This window comes from Esox lucius, chromosome 2 (assembly GCF_011004845.1).
Source record: "Esox lucius isolate fEsoLuc1 chromosome 2, fEsoLuc1.pri, whole genome shotgun sequence".
In the NCBI taxonomy this organism is placed as follows: Eukaryota; Metazoa; Chordata; class Actinopteri; order Esociformes; family Esocidae; genus Esox; species Esox lucius.
Window position 1 is genome coordinate 32,242,046 of NC_047570.1, and position 13,006 is coordinate 32,255,051.

The 13,006-nt window shown below is 46.9% G+C and overlaps 1 protein-coding gene across 14 annotated transcripts in view; it reads left to right on the forward strand.

Moving 5' to 3' along the window:
• neo1a (neogenin 1a) overlaps positions 1 to 13,006 on the forward strand; it is a 148,988-nt gene that overhangs the window by 84,006 nt on the left and 51,976 nt on the right. For all 14 annotated transcript variants that reach the window (XM_034296677.1, XM_034296672.1, XM_034296676.1 and 11 more), the window contains exons 4-5: positions 874 to 1,024; positions 10,387 to 10,523. In XM_034296677.1, coding sequence (XP_034152568.1) covers positions 874 to 1,024; positions 10,387 to 10,523 — 288 coding nt within the window. The remainder of the gene's footprint in view (positions 1 to 873; positions 1,025 to 10,386; positions 10,524 to 13,006) is intronic.

Here is a 13,006-nt window from a genome sequence, read left to right on the forward strand (position 1 = left end):
TTGGTGTGTGCTTTGTATCGCCAGCAGTGTGCAGCCGTCTCTGTGCTGCGTCATACAGCCTCATTATATAGTGGGCCGTTAAATGTTAATTGAGGCTGGACGTTGAGTGCCAGAGCCCGTACCCAGTGTGTGACCCCGTCACTGTCTGACATCACTGCTTGATCAATGCACTCAGACCCCCGTTGCTCTGCATTCCATCCCTCCGGTCCACTCTTCCGTCCTGCCGGAAAACATTCAAACTGGACCTGGCGACGGACCGACGGACCAATCCGCAGACATCGTCTCACTGTGGGGGGTTATCAGGGAGGGCTGTAATTCAAACTCCACAGCGTTACAGCTTCAGCCCCCCCCCCGAATGTTTATTTAGTGGACTTGGGGTGGGGTGGGGGGGGCTGAGCTCTGCCAGGCAGCACTGAGGAGGTATTAAGAGGTGTTGAATCAGGCTTCATCTACACCCAGCTGGTTCCCAGGAGCACTGTGGCTGATTGGGTGCTGAGGACCCCACCGACATCTGACACACACACACACACACACACACGCAGAACAACTGTTCATCCTCAAAACAGCATCATCCTTTTCTTTTCCCCACAAAATTATTTGACGATAAAATAAATTACCCAGAAATGAACTGAAACTCATTCTGGGATCGGTTAGTTTATCAGACCAGTTTGTCTTTATTGCTTAATGGTGCCTTCCCAGTCGCTGTCTAAAGGGGTCCGTTTTCGGCCAGCTGTGTCAGTTTAGCGCTCTGCCGAGTGGTCACCCGGGCGACCTTTGTTGTACTGGCTCAGGTCATATGTCAGGACGGAGATGTTTAAAAGGGAAGACTCATGACACATTAACCGGGACTTGACCTCACTTTTGTCTCCACAGAAACCGGAGAGGATAGAAAACTGGAGTTCCTGGTAGAGCCACTTCCTGTGACCAAAGTGGTGGGCGCTGGCGTTCTACTCCCCTGTGTGGTGACTGGTTACCCAGCGCCATACGTTCGATGGATGGTAGGAGACAAGCTGATCGAGGAGAGGTGAGTTGGGACCCGGAGGCCTCTATATTCCCTGTGACTGTTACTGTGCTATGGATAAGAGCTTCCGCTACATGACTAAAATTGAAATGTAGAAAGTGCTCGCAATTTCATCCTTTTTAGAGCTGGAAGCTCTGCCGTTCTCAAACTGCTGTGCAAGGATTGGTCATTTAACAGTGTTCTCAATTGGTTTGGCTGAGATGGGAAGGTTGGAAATGGGGTGTCTGTGTAAAAATGTGATCCACAGTGCTAATTTTAGGTAGCAATTGTAGAGATCCTCAAGTCCAGTCAGAACACTGCGTTAGTTATGGCATTTTAGAACGGAATTGAATCTGAACATTCTAAATACCCAACATTTAGTCAGGAACAAGTTCAGAACAATCAGATTCAGCTCAAGCCTCGACAGACCCACAATAGTGTGTTCCCACCACTGCACCCTGGGCCCAGAACCGGCAGGACCGGCCATACTGCCACTTCTGCGGGGAGCCGAAATGGCAGAGGCTGCCAGCCACGCCCGGAAGTTCACAAATTAAAACCCTGCAGAGACCATCACACTGCTGGCTCCATCTCACCTTTATACTCGGGCAGCAGAGCCGTGTCTCTAACCAAACCCCCGCGAGAGCTTTGTGGACCCTGGGTCAAATTCTGTCCAATTACAAAGTTCCTGCCTTGGTTTGTGTGTTTTTTTTATTTCCCTTGGTACTCCGCACAGCCTGGTTTCCAGTCAGACCCCTCCAGTAATATGCTTTCAAACGAGGGGCGGGCCAAGGAAGAGTCAGATAGAGATAGGGGCTCATTATCGAAGTTAAGGGAGTAGTCACCTGTAAGACATGTCTTTTGAAGTTCAGTTTGACACTTGTGCAATGTTGTCAGGCAGGAGCTCTTTAATTTCCCAGAGTCGGTCTCCGCAGGCTGCCTGTCTCCCCGTATTAGTCATGGTCGCAATTGTGTAATTGTTGGAAACCACGTAGTCGTGTAATAGGAGATTTAATAAGTTATTAAGTGTTAATTACGATGTATGCTCCTCATTGCCCACATTGCTAATATTCCTGGAGTAAATGGCACTGTGTGGATTGGGAGGATGCTTTACAGTGTTAATTAGCGTGTGTGCTGAATGAACGGTGGGTCTTCTTACCCTGGCCATTTCACCCAAGAACACACACCGACGTGCCCAGAATACATCAGGCAAGGCTATTCTTGGATTGCAACACGACATTGACAATTAAGCAAGTTTGCCTCCTGTTTCTCCTTCAGTGCGTCCCTTAGCTCTCAGTCAAAGGACTTGAGAGGAAGGAGGTGTTGTCACTTTGTCATAATTGAAACAGAGGGAGGACAAGGGAGAATCCATACGTAGACTCTTAATTGGTCTACGCTCTGAAACAGGATTGAAGCAAGAGGCTTTAAAGTATACAGCAAGATATCATTGTCTTTGTCTCATGCTTCATGAAAACTGACAGTAAAATGCTTACTAACGGGACATTTTCCAGCAACAAAGAGTTAAAAAGACAATAATAAGAGTTAATAGACAATGCAAAGAAATATGCAGTTTGCAGTACGAGGGTATGAGTACGTACACAACAGACAGTGAATGACAGGTACAGAGCCATTGGGGGGGGGGGGGTGTGAAGGAAATGTCTTATTACACATTTTGTAATTGGAGTTCTGTCTGAGGCTGTGAACTGTTTGTCTGGTCTGTGTCTATTAGATGGCAGTAGAGGTGCCAAGACTCCCAGACACTTTATTTTTAATTTTTTTAAGGGGTGAAAGCTGTAGATATCAGTGAAAAATGTCACTTGCAGCCAAATGTTATACATACAGTTGTCGGGTTTAAGGACTAAATTAATTGGCATGATGGTGCTTCATTTAGTTTTTCACACCTTTTCGTTATGGAGTTCTTGGCATTAGACTTCCTGATATTTTGATTAACCATCAGTAACCACAGATGAACTGCTCACGTGGCGCACGTGGTCTTACCGTCTGTAAGGCTGGTGCACGAATACGGCAAGGCCACAAAGGTTTGACTGCCATTTCAGCCGAAACACTCTTCCCGGCCTTTCGAAGACTCGTGTTCCCTAATGATGTTGAATGGAAGAAAGAGGATGATTGATAACATGAATGCTGAGATTAAATGCTTTGTGGAGTTGAGTAAGAGCATTGTCTGAGCATAAAAATCCCATCTGGCATTGAGACACATTGTCTGGTAGAGTATTGGTGTGATCGCTGTCTGAATGGAAGCCTTACTGTTCGACTCACTGTCTCAGTCTGCTCTGGATTCACTTGGATGTTAAGCCTTTTATTTCTGGGAAAGTGGCCTATTGGTTCTAGCTGTGCTGTTGCCAAATCAATGCATCGTCAGCAGCCTGTCCCTTCCCTCACACGGCGGCGGCTGAGTGTGGCGGACGCGGCGGGGGCTGAGTGTGGCGGACGCGGCGGGGGCTGAGTGTGGCGGACGCGGCGGGGGCTGAGTGTGGCGGACGCGGCGGGGGCTGAGTGTGGCGGACGGGGACGGAATTAGAAAGCAAAGTGTGGTAGCCATAAAAGGTGACCTTTTGCATGGCTCTTCATAAATGAAGAATTTCAAGACCTGTGCCTCATGCTCTGACTTACTGACAATCAAACACACTAGTATAAAGACAGACCTGTTTCGAAGGACAGAAGTTTTGCAGTTGATCAGGTTTAAGTACTACAGTAGCGTGATGGAATGTTGCAAGTTGCATGTTGAATATGAATTGTTTTCAGAACACATCTGGAATCTCCTAAGAACGTACTGGCTGTGTGGAGACACTTTTTTAATTCTCCCGCCAATCTGATCTGCACATGTTATTTGGATGATCATGAAGCCACTGTTTGCTTTTGTTCAGGAGTGTATCATTCTTTCACCTAATAGAATTCCATGGCAGTTAATGACATGGATGAATAATGCATGACTGGTGAGCCGTGGAATCGACATTGCATGTAAATTATGCCTCCAGCCTCTCCGAAGCTGTCACTAACCCTCCTTGTCTTGGCTTCCTCATTTAAATGTGATTGAGTTTATGATATTTACTTATGTATGAGCGGTGTGGGGAAATATGTTTGCAGTGGGACCGTTCAGGGATTATGTTCTAGCCTCTTCGGTCTTGGATGTCCTACTTCCTGGCTGAGAGGGGCTGTTACAGTTTGAGGCGGCAATAAGAACTCCAGGCTTTGGTAATATCCTCTATCGAAACGCACAGTTTATTACATCTTCCGTGAACCCTATCTATTCCAAGTGTAAGCCTTTTTCATCACTGTAGCTGGATACTAGACTGCTCATTTTACCAGTCTCATCTCTTCTCGGAGTAGTGAACATCACCTCCTGTCTCTCTGAGTTTGTGGCACAGTTTGGCCTACACAACCCAAGGCATCTTCACGGGCTAGAAGACCTATAACTGGAATAAAACTCTGTAGGTCCTTGAAGATACTCAACCAGTGTCACTAGAAATGTCCAGTAACTAGGTTTTTCCTGTCTTGACCAGGGAAACTTTAACATTTTTTGCACTTTAAAAAAGTGATACAATTCTGGAAATATTGAAGGTCAAGACAGTCAATGTCTTGCGAAGACGTACGGATAGCCTAAATGGAATTTGCTGTAGCCAAGGCATGTAGAATGAAATGTGAAGCTTATAGTTACATCACCCTTGTTCAAAGGCTGAGCGAGGATAAAATCTTTAGAACATATTGCGTACATCTGCCGTTTCCATTAAAGATTTTTTTAAATGTTTTTATTACAATATTTTTTTATAGGGGGCTACATTGGTTTTTATTGAAAGTCTGGAACAATGGGAACCTGTCTAATTTCTTCTGCCTGTTACAGGCAGACTTTTGGATACTTAATATCAATATAATAGTTAGGACTACAACCCACAGAATCTTATTGTACACTGATTACAGCGCTACTCCTCCTCCCACAACCTCTGATTGATTTCCAGTTCACCATAATTCCTTTCCAATTTTAGGTCAATCACTGCTACTCTTGCCGTTGGCACTCCTCAGCAAACTATTTTTTAAGAGGCCTTGAAAATTTTCCCCGCGTAGAAACGTGTTGGCGCCATTTGTCAGCAGTTTTCCTTGGCGTCTGGATAAAGGTCCATCGGAGACGCCGCCTATCAATGTTAATGGCCTATGATTTTCACTTGCTCTTTTTTCTGGCATTATTATTAACAAGATTAACAGCGTGTGTCTTCCATTCGCTAGCTGGCCATTGGATCCTGTATGCCGTGTCATTTAAGGGTTTCCAGGCGCGCATGGCAAAGCCACTGAGGCGTAACACTGCTGCAGTGTTGGAATGTAGGCACAAATCAATTGGATCACTAAACAAAATGGCTACCTGATCTCTAAGTTTCGGCTAGAAGGGGAGATTCATGAATGCTAACGCCATCAGAAGTCCTGTCGGAATGAAGCGCATGTTGGAGATCATTGATTGTTTTGCAGTTATCCTGTACATTTTATGACCACTTGCTAAATTAACATCCAGTTTTCAGTAATGAGTAGTTTTCAGCCTCAGTAATCTAATAGCTTGCCCATCTTGTAATATCGGTCCCCCACAGGCATAAACCTGATCCTGACCTGGGGCAGGCTTTCGGAGAGTCTCGATGTGATTGGCTGTTTTTTCTTGCTGCCCAAATGTCAGTGGCGGGATAATGGGATGATCACTGCCATTCTAGTTTAATGTCACCCACATTCTATACTACTTGTGTGAAGGGGGAACCATTTTCAGTCTGTATTTTCAGTATCTGCATCATCCGTCCCCTGGTGTTAACCTGCACCCAGCTGCAGTGGCGGACACGGGTCCTTCCTACGTAACCAAACTGTGCCCAGGGAACTTTCAGTGACTGTGTTTGTGTCGTGCAGGTTTGCTGCCTGGTAGCTTTGCTGTGACGTGCAAATGAAAAGATTGGTTTACAGTCGTAGCAGGGCTCTGGCAAAAAGCAAATAAAAAAGGAATGTACATGTTGTTCCATCTTAGGGCTTTGTGGGTTTTCATTATGAGCCAGAGAGAAACAAACACTTTCGTGTCTGTCTCGTTCAAACGAGGCCAGGCCAAGACTGGGTCTTTTTTTCTTTCTGGGTCTTTTTTTCTTCTTTCTGTTCCTCACATAGCAACATGTTTATTTTAGCTCTGTCCTCATACTGCAGTAAGCTCGGATAGAGCCATCTGAAGCAACATTGTCCTTACAGTTTCCCTGAATCCCATTGAAGATCAGATTTGGAGGCAGTTACAGTGGGGAATCTGGCCGTGCCCTGACCCATTGTTATCTGGTCCTCTACTACTCCGTGGTGGGCTCTGAAACCAAACTGAATGTTTTCTTCACCTTTCCACCTCCAGAAGCTCTCTAATGCGTCGCCACACCACAGTGGCAGTTTTGACCCAGCCAATGTTGGAAGTTCAGCTGGAGTTTCCCAACCTCTAACGCCTGGGCCCGCTGCGCAATATTTTGCATTCGCTGTGCAGCACAGGTGGAGAGAGATTGAGATAGAGACTGAGGAAAGTGGGACCTAAGGAATGTTAAGAGTGCATGGCTCCTGCCCATTAATAATGAATGTCCTGTTTGGTTATGACATTTATGATTCCCGTCTGGTGAGGTTTGGATAACGTGACCTGACCTGCCAATGCCCAGATCATCGGTGCGTTAGTCCTCCCACGCAGCTGGGGAGCAGCGCCTCCTGTAGCACTCTGAAGTGAGAACTCTTATGCGTAGACGTTGCGTTCCGCTCTCAGCACACAGGTGTTGTTGTGCTGGGTCACAAGGCCGGGGTCACATGGTCACCGCCTGCTCCCATACCGTCAGCCGCCGCCGGCAACCACATCCCAGGCTGGACAGAGAACAGATAACGGGACCTGTGCCGGAGTTTTACCCAAGTGTCAACAGGTTAGCCTTTCATTACCTGTGAAATAATTACATTAAAATGAATGGATGCCCGGCTGGGTGGTTGGTTTGCCAGGAATGATTCTGATTTGTTGTTCTGTTGATGGTCTCATTGTGGACTGCAATTGATTCTGTGCTGATGTGTTGAGGCTATGTTGCCCTCTTGGTTGCTGGCCTCCGCATCTATGGCAAACCCCACAACCTGACCGCCTGTCTACACATCCTTATGCTTTTCAGCCAGAGGTGCTCCATCACTAAATTAGTCTTTGAAATGCTCTGACGGGTGAGGGTCTGTCTCCTCCGGGTGAGAATTGGAAGCGGCACCGTATGTTGTCTGGCTTTCTGGAGCCAACACGAAGCGCGAGCCCAATTAGCGCCATATCACCCGGCACCCACAACATCTCACCTGGCTCTCAGCGTGACTGACGCTCTTGTGGCGGTGATCGGATGCTAAGTGACAGTGTAAATTTGGAACTAATTAAAAAGCCCTTTGTAGGTGAATACTGTGTAATGCATTTTTAATGAAACCCCCGCTCACCTGCCTCTTCCACTGAAGAGTCCCCCGATAACACGGGATGTGGCAATATTTCTCAGCCCCAACTGCTCTGGCTCGGATTTGAAGGGAGTACAGGGAGGAATTAACCACAAAACTAGAATTTGGTGATGGTACTTTTGCTGCACTGATTCAACCCTTTCAATTAACTCAAACCCTGCTGCATTTCTTACAGAGTTAGAAGTGAGAACTTTGACACTTACATTTTAGTAATTTAAAATGTCATTCCTATGAGGTGTGCGGAGTCTAACTGTGGCTTTTTAACGTGGCCTTTTAGATGTAGTTAAACTATTGATGTGTTAAATGCATGTACCTCGCTGTTACACGATGCCATGGTGGAATCACAGACCTAGTGGAGCGAACAGCAGGAGCCTACATTTTCAAGGCCTTCAATGGAACCAAGCGACTATTTTAAAATGATTACTGGGCTGATATTTTTTTCAGTTTAATTCTACGCCCATGCCCTTTGAAAGGCCCAAAGTCTTGGGTTACACAAACACAAGCAACCTCTTGGCGGCCCTGAGAAGAAGGAAACATATCCAGTGTCGTGAGAGAACCAAACGCGAGCAAAGTATTTGTGGTGGGTTCTGTAGGTTTCCTTGGTCGGTCTCAGGACCCGGGGCAGAAGACAAAGCCTCCTTTATGCGCTGCTGTTATGTCGTTCTCTCTCGTTTTCCATGAAGCGGTGGGAGGTGTCAGAGGCCCTGACTGTGGCTCGTGTTCCCCTCCCTTATTAAGTCTATGTGGCTGGGTGTTACCCCCCTCCCCCCCGTCCCCCCCGTCCCTCGTATGCTTCATTGCCCAGGCGACACTGCACCATGGGACAGTCTGCTCAACACCGCCAGCCGCTCACCTCTGGGGGCGTCACAACGACGAGCCCCCAGAATAAGAGGCCGTTGTCCGAGGGGAAGGAACGTGATGTTGAAACTGGTCTTGTGCGTATTGTTGCTTTACGAGCGCCAGTTCAACGGATGAGGAATTTTCTTCATTTCCTCATTATGAATGGATCACTCATTCCTCACTCAGACCCTCTATCCACGGCCCGTGTAGGCAGTGGGATCATTGGAAATACTCTCTAAACAAGCCTCGGTCCCTTAGTTGGCTGTGTGATGTCACATTATCAGCAGGTAGAGGCCTTGTCCAACAAAGAGCTCTGTTACACAGCAGATGGCCCCCAGTGCTGGAAGCAGCCAACCAGATGGCCCATGGTGCCGGACTCGGCCAATCTAATGGCCCACAGTGCTGGAAACAGCCAACCAGATGGCCCATGGTGCCGGAAGCAGCCAATCAAACAGGCCACTGTACTGGAAGCAGCTAATCAGATGCGTCACGTGGGTGAGAAACATCCAATCCATGCAGTGGGATGGAGTGGGAGCAAAAAGAGATGAGGTAGCGTGCTAGCTTGCTGCGGTGTAAATCCCATCCAGTCAGGAGTTGGTTTGAAGCCATATTGATGGCCAGCAGACAGAGGTTTCGGCTGTGTGTCTTTCTGCTATCTCTGCCTTCCCTCCTGCCCTTCCGTTCCTTGGTACCGCCCAGGGCTATGTTCTCTAGTATCTCTCTGTCTGTACTATATTTAGCCTTCCGTACTGTTCTCTCTCACTCACATGCACACGCACACACACGCATGCCAAGACACTTTCCTTTTCATGCCCTCTTTCATTAACGTGTTCTACTCCGTAACCTATTGATTTCTTCAACTTTGACCCATCCAAAGTCAAGTCAACTCTGTTGTCTGAGGCCAACTTTCTTCCTGGTATGTGGAGGTGTTCAGAGAACCAGCTCTTTAACTTGGAGGTCACTGGGTTTCTGCTTGAGGTTGGGGAAAAGGTTTCATTTTATAAGCGCTGGTAAACCAAATCTCTACAGGAAAGGTGAGATTAGAGTAATCTGTCTGCATTTATGTTCTTAAAATGTAGTATTTAGGTGTTCATTATCAATTTTATTTTAATGAGCTACACAGCTTTGCATGCCTGTGTTTGTTTATTTCTCTCATTGTTCCTTCAAGCGTTGTCAGATTGAATGGGGAATGGGGGTTGAATGGGGAACTCTAATCTTCAGGTCTCCTCACAGTTCAGTGTGGTTCAGGTCCAGGTTTTGGATGGGCCCCTCAAGGGCATTCACAGATTAGTCCGGTAGTCACTCCAGCATTATCTTGGCTGTGTTTGGGTCGACGTTGGTACCTTTGACGTTGGTACCCCAGTCTGCCTTTTTTTTTTTTTTTTTTTTACAAGGATACTTGTGTTTTTCTTTTCATTAATCCTTCCCTTCCACCACCATGCTTTACTTTAGGGATGGTTTTAGCCAGGTGATGAGAAGTACCCGGTTTTAGCCAGACGTGGTGCTTGGCATTCATGCTTAGTAGTTCGTTTTTGGTCTCATCAGTCCACAATCTTTTTCCTCTTACTCTAAGAGTCCTTCATGGGGCTTGTGGAATTTCTAAAGGAAAAAGGTGTTTTTGCTTTGTCATTATGGGGTATTGTGTGTAGATTGTTAGCCTCGAAATTATCTACAATCAATTATAAATGTAGTCTACAACAGAAGAAAATGTGTAGCGGTATGAACGCATTCTTCAATAAAACAGGAAAATCTGTGAAATCTCCACCTCAATGTGAATGTTTTCATGCTGGGTTATTAATTACAAAGCATTTCAGCTGAACGTTAGCTGACTGAATTAACAATGTATGATGGTATGAAATTGTGAGACCGCTCATCTGAACATTTGTAGTGGAGAAGAGACGATAATATAAGAAACGCTAATATAAGAAACGCTAATGCGTCGTGACAACTTGTGATTCTCGCCAAACCGCTCGGGCTGCTACTCACACCCAGACACTGAGGAAGCCGCGGGTTGTCAGTCGTCATTCCCGGAAGCTCTATTGAAATCTTGTGTTTTCACGCCACTCTCTTATTTCCTCTGACAGTTTGGGAAAGCTCGAGGTGGTAGGCGGAGGAAGCCTGCAGATCTACAACCTGACGGAGGCGGATGCGGGCGTCTACACCTGTCTGGCCGACAATGCCAACGGCACCATTGAGGCCCGGACGGAACTCACCGTTCAAGGTACTGCACTCGCACGACCTTCCCGCGATGGGTCAACTGGGTTTTGTGCTCCCTCCCATATTTACTGACTAGTGTTTGGGTTTGGATCCCAACTAGTGTTTGAGTATGTAACACTTAATACAGGACAGAAACTTTGTCGACCCCTTGATGCCCAGCAGTGACAGGGCGTCATGGATACAGGCCTGTTGCCGGTCCGTGGCTGTAGTCTGTGTTGTGGCTCATAGCCTGCGGTGGTAGATGCCTCTGGACTCAAGGTAACGGGAGTCAGTGTGTAATCAGAGATGATGGGAAATCACCTGCGGTCAAAGGGTTTCCCTGCTCCTGTATTTCACACCGGCTAATGAGGTTTGGGCTGTGTCCTGAGAGAAGGGGGGGGGAACGATCACCCTTCATCTGCCCTCTTTCTCCGTCTGTGTCTTTCTCTCTCTCCGTCTGTGTCTCTCTCTCTCTCCGTCTGTGTCTCTCTCTCTCTCCGTCTGTGTCTCTCTCTCTCTCCGTCTGTGTCTCTCTCTCTCTCCGTCTGTGTCTCTCTCTCTCTCCGTCTGTGTCTCTCTCTCTCTCCGTCTGTGTCTCTCTCTCTCTCCGTCTGTGTCTCTCTCTCTCTCCGTCTGTGTCTCTCTCTCTCTCCGTCTGTGTCTCTCTCTCTCTCCGTCTGTGTGTCTCTCTCTCTCTCCGTCTGTGTGTCTCTCTCTCTCTCCGTCTGTGTGTCTCTCTCTCTCTCCGTCTGTGTCTCTCTCTCTCTCTCCGTCTGTGTCTCTCTCTCTCTCTCCGTCTGTGTCTCTCTCTCTCTCTCCGTCTGTGTCTCTCTCTCTCTCTCCGTCTGTGTCTCTCTCTCTCTCTCCGTCTGTGTCTCTCTCTCTCTCTCCGTCTGTGTCTCTCTCTCTCTCTCCGTCTGTGTCTCTCTCTCTCTCTCCGTCTGTGTCTCTCTCTCTCTCTCCGTCTGTGTCTCTGTCTCTCTCTCCGTCTGTGTCTCTGTCTCTCTGTCTCTCTGTCTCTCTGTCTCTGTCTCTCTCTCTCTGTCTCTGTGTCTCTGTCTCTGTCTCTGTCTCTGTCTCTGTCTCTGTCTCTCTCTCTGTCTGTGTCTCTCTGTCTCTCTCTCTCTCTCTCTCTCTCTGTCTGTGTCTCTCTCTGTCTCTCTCTCTCTCTCTCTCTGTGTCTGTGTCTGTGTCTCTCTCTCTCTCTCTCTCTGTGTCTGTGTCTGTGTCTGTGTCTCTCTCTCTCTCTCTCTCTGTCTGTGTCTCTCTCTCTCTCTCTCTCTCTGTCTGTGTCTCTCTCTCTCTCTCTCTCTCTCTGTCTGTGTCTCTCTCTCGCTCACCTCTCACTTCAGTTCAATAGGTGCTTTATTGGCTTGAATGAGTGGTTTCCTCTATTTTCCCAAGCCAACATGTTTAGTCTGTAACAATGAAACAGTAAAACAAAGCAACTGTAAAACAACTAACTTTATGCTGAAAAAAAAACAATCAAATCAGGAATGTACATTGTGGGTGCTCTCCGTTACTCACCTTCTCTCTCCCCCTCCCATCCCTCTGAATCTCCCTGAGCTGATGTGATTAGGTTGTCTAGTGGAATAATTGTCTGTATTCCCCTTTGTATCACTCCCACAGCATTACAGAAGTAGACGTGGTAAACACACTTCCTTATATCTACGCATTTGTCATGTTCCTGACAGCATTCTGTCTCAACTGCATTGAACTGTTGACATGCAGAACCACTGATGAAAATGACTTGTTGTGTGGTAACATGCGGAACACTAAATTGGTTGCCACAGGAAATCATTATTTAATGATAAATGCGATTGACGGAACGCAATTTGATGACACTTTCTGGAGTCAAACTGAAGTCTTTTCATATGACATGAAATGAATGTGTTGTAGGCTTTGTGGCAGGTTTCTGTACATGTTTCTAATAAAACCAGAATTGATGTGACAATCTTAAAGCTCAGGCAGCTGTTGCTTGTCTGTTGAATTGAATGGACTTGTTTGAAGACTTCAGTTGGCTGATCTACCCTCGCTCTCATTCTCTCTCTCTCAATCACTCACTCTCACACACACACACACACACACACACAGAATCAAACCAAACGCCTTTGAAATAACAGTCCTGTCCCCCCCAAATCACACACACACCCCCAACTTTGGTTTGATTTCCAAGCTGTAAATTGAGAATGTTGAACAAAGTTTTCCGGCGTAGTTTCTTTCCCGTTCTCTAGTCAGTCTTTTCTGTGTCACTGCTGCTCATTTTGAAATATAGCTGCAAGTTGTTAAAAAGCAGCCAGTCCTCTGTCTTTTGTTTGACACAGCAAGATGGTGTACTGTACAATCATGTCTACCAGGCCTCGCTGCACCGTTACTGAGAACCAATGGGCACTCGCGCACACGCACGCACACACACACTCTCTGACATGCCTGTTTGCGTGGCGTAAGGGACCGGCTTCTGAGGGACCAGAGGTCTCGTCCGTGTCGTCGTCCTGCTGTTTTAACCAA